The following is a 16,475-nucleotide window of genomic DNA, read 5'->3' as shown; positions in this document are numbered from 1 at the left end:
TCGCCCTCCTCAGACTCATAGTAAATGTGTCTCCCTCTACCACAGCCACGGTAGGAGGAGACACCAAACCAGTATCTGAGGAGGTGTGCAGCTCATTGGTATCTTCCAATTCCTCACACAAGTCCATATTAGGGTCCAGGGGCTAGTATTTTTCATGGCCCAGTGGCCCCACCCAATCTTCCCCAAGTCCTAGCCCATAGGAATAGGACCACCGGCTTGGAGGGATTTGCTCCAGTCGGTGCTGGAGTCACCGCCAGTGACACCCCTCCAGCTCCGTGAACAGTGGGACTGGTGTTGGGGGAGGTTAAGGTGGCACCATAAGTGCCGGTCTGGATCCGTCTGTGGATCCAAGGGGCCTGACTGGAGCCGAGGGTGGACTCCCTTGCGGGGAACCAGTAGGGGCCCCTTCAGATTGAGTGGGCCACCCAAATATGAAGTGCATGGCCTTACAGAATTCTCACAGTTTGGCAGGTGTTGCTCCAGCTCCTGGAAACTCAGGGAGGCACGGAGACGGCCCAGGGGCAACAGTGGAGCCAGGCTTTGAGTGGCGATGCTCTCTCGACTGGTCGGATGACTTTGACAGACATGGTGAAATCGAAGACCTCTTTGACTTCTTGCTCCTCTGTTTCTTGTGGGACTTATCGGAGTGGGATGACTTTAACGAAGAACTATGGCTCTCCAACCGATCCCAGGACCTTCCTTTCCACTGGGATCAAGACCGTCACGGTGAAGCACATCAAGCGGCAAGAAGCTTGTGGGATCGCTCCCTCAAGGCCCTGGGGAGCATGGCGCAGCAAACTACGCAGGTCTTAGAGTCTTAGTCACACTCAAGGCACCAGAGACAGAAGAGGTGTGGGTCCATCACCGACATTTGCCGGTGACAGGCACTACAGGGCTTGAATCCAGCCTTCCTCGTTGACATCTCTGCCACGCAAGGTGACAAGTCTCAAAAAACTTTGACAAAAAGTCGAAACAGTCAAATGACTGGGAGTAGCTCTCTCCAGATCTGAGATGACTGATGCGAAAAGAAAAGAACGGACATCAGCGCACTGGGGTCACCCCTAGATAGGCACCATGCACATTACTTCTGGTGGAAGGATGCTAACGATGCCACGCAGAGCCGATTGATGCCACCTACCTATGTGCAGGGGTACTGCTTACAAAACATTCCCAGATCAAATCTAACGCCTGGAGATAATTCTAAGGTAAGGAATATGCAGCTAGGAGTCTTTATCAGATATAGAATGACATCAAAACAATTGTGACTCTTTTGGAGTACTGGTTCTACTTCTAATTTATCGCTTGTTTGCGTCTGACACCTACCTAATCCAGAAATTCAAGTAACCAGCTTGAAATGGTATACACCTTACCTCACAGACACCAGCATCTCCATATGATGCTCCCATTTCTCCTCTAAACTATTCAATTTGTTCTTTTCACTGGGGATGAGGGAGGTCTGCTTACAAATTCAATGGAGATTCCAGAAGAGATGTAGGATTACATATGTCTGTACCTATTAGTTTAGCTTCACGGGGTCTCCATTGGCAATCATAAGCACTGAATACAATAGCAAGCCCATCCCTTCTAAAGGTGGAGCCAAGAAAAAGGAAACTTGGCAGAATAAGAGATTTCTCGTGGATGCCTGCCCAACTTGGCCGTGCAATCTAGAATACAAACCAAGACAGTAATGCCTAGGAAATGTATGCACAGACCTCCAGGGAGTTTCCTTACAAAGCTCTGTCATGGGAATATTCCCCAAGAGTGCATCAGTTACAGCTTTACCCCCGGTAGAGCGAGCTTTTGATCAACTTGGAAAACATTGAATTGGCTTTTTCATGACATAAAAAAGGAAGAGAGTATCTATCCAGAATAAAACTGTTTTGAAGTTGCCAAACCAGTCTATAAGGGACCACAATTGAAAAACAAATGTTTATTTTTTCTCACATCTTTGGATTCCTGCAACCGAGCATGTCAAGAGAACTTTCAGCAGAGGAAGACAGAGTCTAAAAGAAAGTAGGGTAAGAAATGGATTAAGATATAAAAAAAAACCGGAGAATACTTTATAAAGTCTGCATAACCACTTTGTTCTTATGGAACAGTCTATGGTTCAAAGCTTGAATTTTGCTAACACTGCAAAGAAAGCTGTTTTCCATGACAAATGTAGGAAAATCTTTGTGAATCAATCCAAATGGAGGGCCTGTGACTCTTGGGAGGTCATTATTCAATTTCCAAGGAGGAGAAGGTCTACTGATCAAAGGAAATACTTTTAATTTCAACTAAGAAGTCCTTAATAACAGGCAGATTTGCCATACACATTTTCTACAAGTAGCAATATGTACTTTTACAGAAGAGACTGAAGGCCTGATCTGGCCAAATAAAGAAGATACAGCAGCACCACTTCTTGATCGGTAGTAGGATTGCAGTTCTTCTCTACACACCAGACCGAAATCCTCTTCCACTACAAGGTGTAAGAAGTTCTTGTAGATGGTTGTTTAGCTTCTTTTAGAACGTCCATACACTCTTGAGGAATGTTCAAGTGTACATATTGGAAGAATTTAGGAGTCAGGCATCCAAAATCAATGATGCAAAGTTTGGATGAAGAATGTTCCCTGAACTTGTGAGGAAGATGTGGTCTGCATGGACACCTCCTATGTAGGATCTCCAACAGGTGAAGGTCGGTGAACCACCGTTGCTGGGGCCACCCTGGTGCTATTAGACCCATGCTGGCCATTGAGTATGATAGTTTGGGGAATCAGAGGAAAATTGTATAGAAACTTTCCATAAAAGTCAATCCAGAATGCTTTTATCTCTGGTTAGTCGTACCTGAAGACAAAATCTGGGTATTGTTTTTGTCTGCATTTGCGAAGAGGCCTAACTGAGGAAAACCCTAGTCACAGACAATGTTGTGCTGGACATGGGATGTTTAGAATCCACTTGCAGTTTTCTTGAAAGACCTTCCTGAGCAATTCTAAATGTGCATTTAGATCACCTGGGAGGTAAACTGTGCTAATCCTGAGTTTTTTTTTTTAACTTTGTTTTTATTGTTTTAGTTAACAAATAACATCTTTACATCCATATATCAAATCGCGAATAATTCCCAAGTCCGTCAAGCTCCCCAACAGCCCAGCTAGTAGTGCCTTCCCACCCCTGCTCCCCCCCCTCCCCTTCCAGTGTGCTCCGCTCCGTATACCATGTTGCAGTCCGCCCAATTCTTATGGGTATCAGAAAGGTGCCTTCTCTATCGTACGGCCTCCCTCCCCAATTTGCCTGACGCTTCCCTGTCTAGTGCTCTTCCTGGTCTCGCGCTCCCCCCACTGCTCCCTGTGATCCGCCATCCAAAAGAGCTGGGTCATCCTGCAAGTCTCTGGCAGGCCTCCGCAGCGCCTCTACCAACGCCTCCCAGGCCCTTGCTCCTTCCAGCATTACCTCATTCTGCGACCTATGCGCCAGCCTCAGTTTAGTTGCACTTTCGCTCACCGCCCACTTAAGAAATTTGTGTTTCCATCTCCGGACTCTAGGTCCCTGACTGTGTTTCCAATGGCTGGTTATTTCCCGTTTAGCTATTAGCAGACCCAGATCAATAAATCTGCTGGTCACCTTGTTATGTTTTGTGTGCGGTTACCAATGCAGCAAGCTCACCCCCATATCCTTGTTAAGTGTTCGCTCTGTAACCACCTCCAACTCTGTGAATACTTCTCTCCAATACCCAGTCAGATGCGGGCAGGACCAGAACATATGCCGAAAAATCCGCCTCCGCAATCCCACACCTAGGGCAGCTAGCATTATCCACCTTGAAAATCCGCTGGATGTGCGTCGGGGTCATATATGCCCTGTGGAGCACATAGAATTGTATGAGCTGAAACCTAGCATTCCTTTTAACCTTCCACGCCCTCTCCACTAATTTGGGCCAGGTAGCTTCGGGGATGTCCCTCTCTAGGTCCCTCTCCCACTTCCCCTTGAGTCGGTCCAGCGGTTGCCTCCCTTCCTGCTCCATCCTCTTGTTAAGGCACGTGACGGCCTTGATTGTGCCCTCAGCCATGGTCACATACTGACACACCAACGACGTTGCCGGTTCCGTCAACCCCATCTTCCACCTGCGCTGTATCCCCACTACCAGCGCTGCGTGCAATAAGTAGTGCCCCCGCGGCAAGTCATATCTATTGACTGAGCAGTACCCATGACAGCAGGACATCTCCTTCTAAGACCCTGTCCCTTGAATCTCGAGATGGTCAATGGGTGCATCCAAACCAGTCAGGCAGGCATGGCACCGATCACAATTGACTGATTTGAGACTTCTTGATGAAAGTGCACACCACATAGAAGGTTTTGCACTTAGCACCTCAACTGAGTATACAGGTTCCCACGAGGAGACAAGGTAAGTCTGTCCTCCAATCTTTGGAATGAATAATGGCACCAAGGGGCTCATGCGTAGGTAAGTACATAGAATCAAGAAGATGGAAGTTGGCATTAAACTCAGAAGAGATTAAATCTGCCTTGTAGTAGAATGAACCAAGATAGTGACACTTCAGAGAGATAAATAACGGTTCCTCATCCAAAGAAAGCACTTTTGCCTTTAGTACCTTCATTTACAGGCAATGAATGGATTGTACAAGAGTTGATGTTGACTTTTCCTAATTGACATGGAAACATAGGTGATGCAGAGTAAAGACTGTCATCTGTAAATGGAGATGAGCTTGCTGTGAGTTTGAGGCTTTCATCAGCCAGTTGTTTCGATTGGGGTAGACAAATATATTCTACCTTCTGAGATGCACCAACACCACCGCCATGCACTTCAAAGACATTCTTGGTGCTAGCCTGAGCCAAATGGAAGGACATTGTATCGGTAGTTATTGGTCCCAACAAAAAAACGCTAGAACTTCCAGGGTTTCTTTGCAAAAGAAACTTCAGGTGTCCTGAAGATCAATGTTGCATAACCAATTTTTTTCGATGAAGCTGAGGGTAGATTTGGTGTAACATTAGCATTCTGAATTTCTCTTTACATATTTGCTTTCCTGCGATCTAGAAAGGGTCTAAACTCGTGCTTGAAGCCTTTTTTTCACCACAAAGCAGTGAGAATAAATTGGAATTCCTTTTTGAGAATGAACCTTTTCCACAGCATGCTTCTGAAGAAGAATCTTGACCTCCTACTGAAATCCTTCCAGATGACACTGATTCAACTTTTTGGCGATATTGGTTGCCGAACAGTCATTTTACACAATACATAGTTGTCTTTTGAGATTGCCTTGAACTATTCCAATTGGTTTGGAATACTTCGACCCACAAAAGTGGGTAGCAAAAGAGGGAGAAGAGAGTAGTCACTGTTTGCCACCTGTGAGAGGTTTACGGTGCCAGAAGCTGATTACTGAATTTACCCTTTGCCTGATGCCTTTGTTGTTGCTACAGCTGCTTTTATTGTTGATGCTGCATCTGAGGCCACAGAGGTGCTAGAATCCTCAGTGGGAAATAGCAACCGTCATAGGGCGTGTAACCAAGATTCTTGTATTCTTTCCTTTTTTCTAAGTCTGCAGCCTTTAGTGTTTCCATCTTTGTCTTCATACGACTCATCTCTTCATTTGTATGACAAAGTATTTTTTTTTAAACTCAGATTTAATATCCTATCGTAAATTCCAAAAAACTGAACTTTTATGATTTTAAACAATCGCAATAAAGTTTTTTGAATGAATGAAATGGAAGGGAACCATGAATGGACTAGCTCTTCTGTCTCAGAGGTTGCAAAGCTCTTTCCAAGCTTTACCCAAAATTCAGTAGACAAAGACATTTTCTGGTCTTCAGAATTATGACAAAATTATCACAGTTCATGAAAGAATTTGTAGAAGTCTTTTCAGTAAACGTTTTAATTGAATTACTTCTGAAAAGCTCCGATTTAGCATAAACAAACTAAAGACAATTTAGCATGAACAACTCAAGGCAACACGTGTTTCACAACTAATTGTTATAGTGTTGCTTTCTGAAGGTCATTTTAAATAATGAAAATTATTATACCTAGAATATCTGGAGACTGCTTTACTTGTGAGTTGTTTTTTTATAGAAAATACATTGAATTGGGCAATATAGTCTTTAAACAGGCCTCTAAATTGTTTTAAACAAAACATGGCTTCTCTAATGAAAAGCAAAGAAAATTATTTATCTTTTTGAAAGTGGTCCGGGATCCTGCGCCTAGATGGGGCGATTTATTTCTTATCATTCTCAATGGAGGTCCATTGAGTTAAAGAGGCCAATCACACACATGGAACGACAAACAGCGATTAACAAGTCGCCAGGTAATGATGGCTTGCCCATTGAATTTTATGCGGTGTATTCTGAGTTGTTGATTCCCCGACTGCTAGAATTGTATCGGGTAGCACTAGAGGATGGCTCACTCCTCCGCACTACTGTGCAGGCGACGCTGATCTCCTTACTGAAACCGGGAAGAGACAGCAGAGACATGGCGAGTTATAGACCCCTATCGTTCCTTAATCTTAATACGGATTACAAGATTTTAGGCAAGCTGCTAGCAACTAGACTATTACAATATTCTCCCAGATTGATACACACTGATCAGTGTGGATTTGTACCAAAAAGGAGTGCGGCGCTCAACATCCGGAGGCTCCATATGGTAATGTTGCAGGTGCTTACGAATGCTGATCCGCGGGGCTACATTTCTTTGGATCTGAGGCAAGCGTTTGACTCGTTACACTGGGACTATATGTTGACTGCGTTGCCTCGATTTGGGATTCCGCCGGAGTACATGAACTGGGTGAGACTATTATATATGAATCCAACGGCAAAGGCTCGCACGGGGACACACATTTCAAGCCAAGACCAGGTAGCGAGGGGTACTAGGCAGGGTTGCCCGCTCCCGCCCTTATTATTCATTTTAGCGCTGGAACATCTACTGCTAAATTTACGTGTAATGGCAGGCCACAGGGGGATACGTATAAATGAGGAGATGCATGGGGTTTCGGCATACGCCGATGACATCATTTTATTTATTACAAATCTGGACGAGGTCTATAAACCTATGCTTGAGCTTTTTTTGGTGTTCCAAAAACTCTCGGGACTTACAATAAATGAGAACAAGTCTTACGCCTTCTTTTTTTAATGATGTAGCCAGGACTGAACCAATTCAATTTGGTTGTTGGAAGTTCCAGACCGCGTCGGTTACTTTTAAATATCTGGGTATTCAAATATACCGGGACGTGGGGTATATCTTAGATGGTAATTTGACTCGCTCTATAACATCACTTCACAGCAAATAAGGTTTTGGACTTTCTTACCGATATTGGTAGCCGGGCGGGTAGCCATAGCTAAAATGGTGATGCTACCAAGACTGTTAGTTTATTTCGTTAATTTGCCCATTATGATTCCACTGCAAACATTTAAATTACTGGACACCCTACTAGTTGAATTAATATAGGGGTCGGGACGTAGGCGTATAGGGCTCGCTAAGCTGCAATTAGCTACAAAGCAAGGGGGTATGGGAGACCCCGACATGAGAGCTTATTGCTATCCAGGCCCATTACAGTGGCTGGCATACTGGATAACAGGCCGTAACCTGAGGGAAATATCCGTGACCTCCAAAGCTTGGGAACGTGGGGAACTGCATGTACTACTGCTACCAGGCAGCAAAATCCCAATGACGGCGTCCCCACTCTTGCGGACAGCCCTACAGTACTGGAAGAGGGCCACGCGCTATACTAAAATAACGGCGCCCTACGCTCCAAACATACCCCTGATGGGCCTTCCACTTTCATTTGGAAGGGTGACACTTAGACATATAGAGATGTGGGCAGAGGCGGGAGTGTCCACAATAGGCGATTTCTTCACTGATGGCACATTGATGAACCATGACACATTTGTGCAGGAGTCGGGGGTGAACAGATAGATTGTTTCTGCTACATTCACACATTTCTCGCTACATCAAAACAGTTTGGGCCCCTGGAGGGGACGACCCGCAGACCCATGCACTAACACATATGCAATATTTGATGGGTAATGGAAGTCACTTGACAAAATGGCTGTGCCAGGGTATCCGCACACACACGTCTGTTTCAATGCAGTTGACTCATGATAGGTGGGACACAGATGTCGGCCGTACACTCACGGATAAGGAATGGGAGATAGTGTTAGAACACCCGTGTAAGATCTCTAGAAACTCAAAGTTTAAGTTTATCCAGCTCATGATTGTGCACCGTGCGTATTTAACCCCCCACAAGCTCAGCAAAATGTTCCCAGAGGTATCAAGTGACTGTCCCCGCTGCCATTCCCCAAATGCCGGTTTATTGCATATGTTGTGGGACTGCTCGAGATTACTGCACTATTCGTAAACTGTGCAAGAACTAGTGAATAGTGTGGCACCGACCGCGAACATTCGGTCACTGGACTGTTGCATATTAGGTCTAGGTCCAAAGAGGAAAAAGGGAGATCCTACCCGCAAATTTGTGAACCTTGCACTGATCTTGGCAAAAAGAAATATAACCATGAGGTGGAAAGCTACCAGGCCGCCCAAATTGTTAGATTGGAATAATGAGGTGGTGCGATGTGGGGAAGGGCGGAAGGAGCAGAGCTACAAAGAGAAGAACAGAAAGGGTTGCGAAGGGTACCAATCTCACTGGACTGGAATGCACTGCTGGAGGAGTTTGTGGCCAAAGACTTACAAGACTAGTGACAGAATGTATAGTCCAGGACTGCAAATGTTGTCAGATGGTGTAGAAATTGTACTAGGTAGAACAATATGAACCATGTATGTGTTGCTTATATGCTAAACTTTATCTGCATAGATATGTATCACTGAGTCCACATGGGTGATAAATACGGGTCTTGTATACAAATGTTAGCTTGAGCCTGAATCGGGGGGTGGATGGGGGGGGGGGAGATGTTTTCGATTATTTTGTTAAAATAAGAATGCAATGTTTATGATAAGCCTTGACAGATAAAATATTTGTGTTATTGTGAAAACCAATAAAAAAAAAAAAATGGAGGTCCATTGAAGGAGAAAAATATATTCCTGGATGCTGCATATGTATGGAAATATGCTTATAAATATCAAAGAAAACTGCTATACATTAGCACACTCTGAAAGATGTGTCGAAGCTAACTTTACATACAGAAATCCTTTCCCTGCTTTTACCATTCCTTTGTATGCTTTCAAACACGTTACTGATCTTTGGCGCTAATCTCCCCTCCCCCCAGTGCAGATTACCTTGTCCTTGGCCTGAATGGGGAGATACAGCTTAAACTCCGAAGGGAGTTCGTCCTCCGAGTAGAGTCTGTCTGAAAAGTATACCCTTCGGATTCGACAATTGGCATGGATCTGAGCAGGAAAAGGAAAGTTGAGAATGTTATTAGTATCCACTACCAACAAGTTAAGATCCAATATATTTTTGTACTCACTATTAGTAGCCCAATCTCTTGCTATTAAATGTCACATAAAAACCATCATCCCCCTTAGTAGACTGTTAGGACCTAGATAACCAATCAGAATGCTTCCTTAGCCTGATATGTCTACCATTACAAGCTGGCTCAGGACGCCTACCCTGGCTTGCAGCTCCCGGTCTCTCTGGTGGATTGATGTGGGCAGGGCCTTGCACCGCTCAAGCACTTTTTTCTATTTTCACCTGTGAAGGCATTGGTGGTTCCATTATTCACATTTGACGGAAGAGAAAGTGGCTTCTCAGATAGGTAGCACAACCACCGCTTCTCTCCTGGTCCCGCTGATTAAATTAAAACAGGTTTACCGTTGAAGTTACGGGACAGCAACTACGCACCTTTCCTTGCTATGGGTACAGTAAGACTGAACATGAAAGAGCTAGAAAAAAATAGTGGTTTGTTTATTTTCACCAACTTGCTGGAAACAGGCCTTATTTTATTCCCTCAGTAAGGCAAGAGTGGTAGCTGCGATGCCATAAATTCAAAGGGAGAGCAGTTCTTCTACTCAAAGGCCCAGGAGAAAAAACATAACAGAACCACCGCTGGTTTTGAAGCTTAACCTCACAGCTCCTCTTATTTTTTGGAGCAGGGCTGGACCCTAAGAGCCTTATTGTCATTACCTAAGATACAATAACTTCATTTCGGGCTATCTGCATTCAACCCAATGCAATGGTTAAAAATACTAATTCGCTCAGACAGTTATTTTATTCTACAATTGCATTAATGCTAATACACAAAAGGAAATGTTAATTACCTGTAATCCTAGTTCTCATTCAGAGGGTTCTCCGCTGAAAGTCTCACCCATGTGTAATATCCCAGAGCACACTTTACAAAGTACACATATGTAAACCTTTATTTTAGAAAGTTAATATGTAAAAAAAGAAAGAAAAAGAAATTAACAGCCTGTAGCAGATTGCAGTGGGCAATTTTCTAACATTTTCTTCTTTTTAAAAATAAATACATTTTGAACTGAAAACAGTCCCTAAATTAATACAAGTGACAAGAGAACATTTTAAAAAGAAAGCAGTGAGAGAAAAGGAGGGTAATGCAGGGAAAGGGACACTGCTCCTTTATGGAAGCACACTCACCAGTATCCCATCAGGCCATGTCAGTGGCATTTGCTCTATATTTGTACGAAGACTTAGGATCCTGCCACAAAGACAATACGTCTTTATTCTTGAGCTGGTGAGAGGGGAGTATTGCCTAGGATTTCAATTGAATTTTCTTAAAGGACAACTATGCTTACAGATAACCATGTTTTCTCTGTCCTTCAGAGGATCTCCACTGATAGTCATAAGCACTGAACAGAGTACCAAGCCCATCCCTTAAAAAGTGGCTGAAGAGAAGAGACAAAGAAAAATGTCTTAAATTCTTTTTCCGCACAGATTTGAAAGAGAGGGACAGATTTCTAAGAGAGGTGTGTCCCACTTGAGCATCAACTATAGAGTCAGACAGTAGTGTCTTGTGAATGCATAGACTGACTGCCATGTCGTTTTTCTCCAAATGTCCACTTAAGGAATATTTTTTAGCAATGGAGTAGGAGCTGCTTTGCTTTGCTTGTGGAGAGAGCCATAGGTCTCCTTTCTAATAACAGAGTAAAATACAGGATACACCTGTATGAATAGACTATTAATTCACAAACAACTGTTAACATTTATATATCTCTTTTGTTTTGTCTAGATAAAATGGAAGAGACTTTAAGGATGCAGTTGAAGAAATTTGGCAAAAAGTTTGGAAGCGAAAAAGACTGATGAACATGGAATTCCAAAATTACTTATAAAGGAAACTCAGATGCGTCCTCGTGACTACTGTATTCCAATTGAATATCGTGTAAAGCTTAAGGGAACATACAGTCTGTCTTTCGATAACCCTACAAGCACACGTGACTGCAACAAGAAAAGCTCTTTTTTCACAATATATCATGAAGGGACGCTTTTTGGATAGGTTCAAGGGAGGACCTGTGAGATTCAAGAAGACCACATTAAGTTCCCAGAGAAGGTAAGTTTCCTTATTTCCTACAAACTCCTTACAAAGCCCTTTTTTACTGGGACTGTAAGAAAAAGAGGTTTGTAAAGGAGAAATTTTCTGTAAGCTGTCTGTAACGCAGGTGCAGAACACATAAGTATAAAACATGTTCTTTAAAGTAAGACACCTCAGCCTCAGGGCCATGGGGCAGTTTCTCATAACAGCTCCTAAGATTTGAAAACAGCACAGTCTATATTCTAGGTACAATCAAGAAACACTGGGCTGGGACATACTAATGAAGATACAGGTCCGGGAGGGAAAGATAAGAAGGAACAGACTAGACCAAGGAGTAAGAAATAGGAAGAATAATGGCAACGGGTTTCCTTTTTACAATCAAGAGAAACAATACAATAGTATACAAAAATGTATAACATCAATTTGTCTTTTACACAGAGCCATCCTTTTCATATTCCACTGTTTCCCATCATTGGTTTTCACTGCATTCTTGAACACCCTAATAGTAGGGTGGATTAGTAAATTGAGGTGATGATTTGCTTTCAACAGAAGCTTTAACCATTACCCAGTTTGCAAACTCCAGTTTAATACGTCCAACCATTCACGTTGGGTATAGCTATGTTTTCTTTACATCATCTCACGTGTTTCTCTCTCCATGCCATTATCGCCAATCTTGACTCACAGCTCTATCAGTATTCCTTAACTCACTCAAGTGATACAAATAAGTTAGCCTTTCTCCCTCAAAGTAACGTAAAAGTAATCTTACTAGTAGTAGAGTGCAGTACACTGTAACAAAATCTTTCATCTCCTCCCGCCATGTTCCACCAGCACTCTTAATCAACTGAATCGATTCTTTCAGAGATTTGGTAAATCTCTCTATGACTCCGTTACTCTTGGGATGATGGGGAGCTCACTTTATATGCAGGATACCCCACCCAACCAGCAATTCTTCCATTTCCTTGGTAACAAGATCCATTATCAGTCAACACTTGAGTGGGATATCCCTAATTTCTCAAAACCTGGGTGAGAAACTTACAAACATTTTATCAACATAAAGGGGAGACGAGGTAATGTAGGGGAGGGCTCACCCTCCTCAAAAATCAGGAACTATACTTGAACTAAAGAGCCTTAGCCAGTCAACTGGATGCCCAGGAGTTCTTTGCCAAAAAAGCAAATCATACTTTTTGTAAGGAAACCCTCACCCACCAGGGGTGCCCCTTGGTGGTATGCTTCATCACTGGGTTCCTACACGTTCGGCTGTGGAACGGGGCGTGCTGCTACCTGTGAATTGCACAGAATTTCAACACTGTTGACCAAAGAAATCTCTTCAAAAATACAAAAATAAGTCAATCAACCTCAAAATATACACCGTACTCCTTTCTACATGAATGGGACCAATAATATCTTATGCAATTTCAGTCCCTAATTTTCTAGAATCTTTCGATAAGTTATAGGTTTTTACAATATCATTCTTTTCACTATTCAAGCAACGTTCACAATTACTTAATTTCCACTCAACTGACAAATCCAGAACAGGCCGCTAGTAGTCCTGTTGGATACAGCTTATGCTCTTACTAATACCACTGAGTATACCTATACCAACGGTCCTGGTGTCTGAAGTAATGCTTTATGTAATCCTTTCTCCCTTCCAACCCAAAAGCGTTCAAAATCTCCAATTCTCATTTCATCCTTATTTCTACATCTGCATCAGCTCAAAAGAGACTCTTGCCTGAGACAGGAAGGTTAAAAATGGGCTGTTGGCTTCAGGTTTCAGACAGGTCAGATGCCGCAAGGAGGAACGCATCATTGCCAAACCATAGCAATCACTGTGTGCTGTCAAGTCAGATGAATCTGCAGCCACACTGATCAATTGGTTTGATACCATCTTCCTTCAGCAATCATTTCATTAACAGTCTTTGGGCAGGTCAACACCAAATTACCTGATTTCATTGAGGTAGCTAATAAGCCACACGCTTTGAGCCCCATGGAATACAGGTGTTTGCTCTCCTGGTCCGGAGGCCCCGATGACAAAGGGTGAGTGGCATGACTTTCTTGCAACAAACACAAATTCTGAACATGAGGGATTGGTTCTGACATTCCAGTTTAGGTGCTATGTGTCTTCAAACGTTGCACGGGGCAGCCTTGGTAGATGCTGGAAGCATAGAACCAGATACTGACTTTTGATGTAATGTTTTGAAAATGACTGAGGTCTTTGCCAGTGGGTAGACATGAGTATAATACGTTTTGCTGCTGCTCTGCTTAGGTCTTCACAGAAGATGTTCATGTCATCTAATGGTGCTACTCTGGTTGGAGGAGGGTCCAACAGCATAAGCATATAATTCCCGTTGGACGGTGGACAAGTGAATGAAGTTATAGGAGTCCAAGAGACAGGAGTAGAGAGATATCTTCATCTGCAGCCAAATCGGTGATGTCAAGGAGTGCATAATCTACTTCTAGAACATCTCCCTGAAGGAGATTATTGTGGTCTGTGCCACTTTCCTAGAGAGAGGCCCTCTAGAACCTTGTGACCCAGGGGGATTATTATCGCAATTAGAGAAGGAGAAGCTCCTGGGAAAACATATCTCAGAGACCGAGGAGGAACCACTCCATGTGAAAGCATAGTCTGCGGAGTGGCAAGGTGAACCCTTGGAAGGAATGGAGAGCATCTCAAATTGGTGTATTTTCATGAAGAATGTGAATCAGTGAGCACAACTTTAGATGAGATTTCTCTTGAAAAAGAGTATTCAAACTCCGAGTCTGGAGGCAGCCTTCTGGACTTGAATTCCCTTATTTAAGAGGGAGATAGACTCGAGTATTTACTCAATGTAATATGATTCGTTTTCATGTTGTTCATTGCCAACAGCATACCTTTACGCTCTCTAGACATTGAAGTTCTTGCCTTGATGTCAGACCAGTGCTCGATGGTGAAGAAGTGGCAGCTCTACAAATTCTCAATGTCGACCAGGAGCAATGAAGAATCTGGTGCCTTGATCTCTATGTGGATACCCCTCTGCAGGAGTCTGCACATGTTAGTCTGAACTAAGACAGAAGGCGAACCTTGTCCATGCTTACCGGACCTTACACCTAGCGATTCCTGGCATCTTTGGTGTTTAGCTTTGCCATGAAGTCTGATTTTCTCTCCATCTCTCAAAGTTTTTCTCGACATTTTCTGCCAGAATTTTCACTAGCTTGGAAAATGAGTGTAAGAAAGGCAAAAGGATACACAGAAGGTGTGGGTCAGTTTTACCCTTTTTCCTGCCACAGGATGGGCTTTTTTTTATTTTTTAAAAAGGGGATTTCAGGGTAAAAAAGAAAAACAAAGGTTTTCCATTCAGAAGATGCTTGAAAACATATTTTGTCTAAAAAGGCATTTAATGAAAGGTATCGAAAGATTGTTCCTGTAATTTTCCTCCGAAAAACAAAAAAGGCTGAGCTATGTGCTCCACAATCTTACTGACATGAGTAAGTCGGAAAAAGGAACTGAAGCAACTGCCACTGAGAGGGCATGATGACCTACTAGTGGCACGTGCTTCCTTGAAGGAGCAGTGTCAGTTTTACAGCCTCTCTGTGTTGCAGCCTATTTAACTGCATTGCCCTCCTTTTCTTTCATATGCCCTCTTTTGTGAAAGAATTTTTCTTGTCACGTTGTAATAATCAATCAAAAGGTCTTGCACGAATTATCACCCCAGGGAGTCTCCAGGCATTGAGATTCTGTGAGCCTCGGTCGGTGGCTGTGAAAGTCAAAGAGCCAGGTCTTGAGCTTCTTCCCGAAGTCCTCCAGTGAAGGGCAGGTGCATAGGTGGAGGTGAAGGTCATTCTAGGTCTTGGCAGCGAGGTAGGAGAAGGAGCGACCTCCGCAGTGGTTTTGGTGGATGTGAGCCAGAGTGAGGGTGGAGGAGCAAAGCTCCTTGGTCGGTTGTGGAACATCACGCAGTTGTTGATGTAGGCGGGTCCAGATTTGTGGAGGGCTTTGTAGGAGTGAGTGTGGAGCTTGAAAAGGCTTCTTCCCCAGACAAGGAGCCAGTGGAGAGCCCTGAGGTGAGGGAGATGCTGGTTCTTCCGGGGAGGTCAAGGATGAGGCTTGCTGCTGACTTTTGGATGGTAGGGAGGTGGTTTAGTAGCTGTTTCGTGGTTCCGGTGTAGAGTGTGTTGCCGTAGTAGAGTCGGCTGGAGACGAGAGCCTGGGTGACTGTCTTCCTGGCCGAGACAATAGTGACTGTTTTGATTTAAAATTGTCCTTTTTTAAAATAAAAACATAACAAATATGATCAATATAGCTTTGAAGGGGCAGTAATTTAGTGACAGTTTGATTTAAAATGGTCTTTTCTACAAAGAAATTAAGAGAAAATCAGCAAATATAGCTTTAAAGAGGCTGTTATATTTATTCTTTAAATAAATTGGCTTTTCAAAAGAAAAGTGTAAAAATTTATATCTTGAAAGGTCGGCTACAGGATCCCCCACATCAGTGGGACTGTTCAGCGTTTATGATTATCATTGACGATCCCCTGAAGTACATGTGCTTTCATCTTCACTTCAAATATTGCTGAACTCTCATACAAAAAGTTGATCAACAACACCCCGGAACCCCTTGGACTGATCAGGGAGTGCTGCGAGAGAGGTGGACTGCAGCTTTATGACAAGGAGTGGCAGGAAGCAGTGGCCTCCCCACTAGAGGTTGAGATCTCTTCCAGGCTGTTTCTGGTTCAACTTAAAACCCTCCACAGAGTTTATGTTTCTGGGCCCAGTCTCGTTAGAATGGGAAGGGTAGATGATTGAAAGTGCAGAAGACAGTGTGGTCAAGTAGGCACATTTATGTATATAATATGGGAATGTGGGTGTGTACAGAATTAGATACATGACTGTATGAGAGAGGTACTTGACTATGACATCAAACCTGAAGCAAAAAGATGCCTTCTAAATGTCTGAGAGCCCACTGATTTGAATAGCAAAGATAAAATATGGGTCACGCTGGGCCTAATGGTGGCTAAAAGAAACATTGCACAGTAGTGGGGTGCTGAGGTATCGCCCAAAATCGAGGCCTGGAAGGCAGATAATGATTGGTGTAT

General features: G+C 43.4%; 1 protein-coding gene across 1 annotated transcript in view; it reads right to left on the bottom strand.

The window, feature by feature from the left end:
• Window positions 1-1,940: 1,940 nt before the first annotated feature.
• CFAP20 (cilia and flagella associated protein 20) overlaps window positions 1,941-16,475 on the bottom strand; it is a 126,418-nt gene continuing 111,883 nt past the window's right edge. Inside the window, exons 5-6 of the mRNA XM_085637064.1 lie at window positions 9,203-9,313; window positions 1,941-2,003 (exon numbers count right to left, since the gene is read on the bottom strand). Of these exons, the coding sequence (XP_085493190.1) occupies window positions 1,941-2,003; window positions 9,203-9,313 (174 nt within the window). The remainder of the gene's footprint in view (window positions 2,004-9,202; window positions 9,314-16,475) is intronic.

Source organism: Triturus cristatus, chromosome 12 (genome assembly GCF_964204655.1).
Source record: "Triturus cristatus chromosome 12, aTriCri1.1, whole genome shotgun sequence".
NCBI classification, from domain to species: Eukaryota; Metazoa; Chordata; class Amphibia; order Caudata; family Salamandridae; genus Triturus; species Triturus cristatus.
The sequence above is the reverse complement of the archived record's forward strand: the minus strand, read 5'-3'. Positions and strand labels throughout refer to the sequence as shown.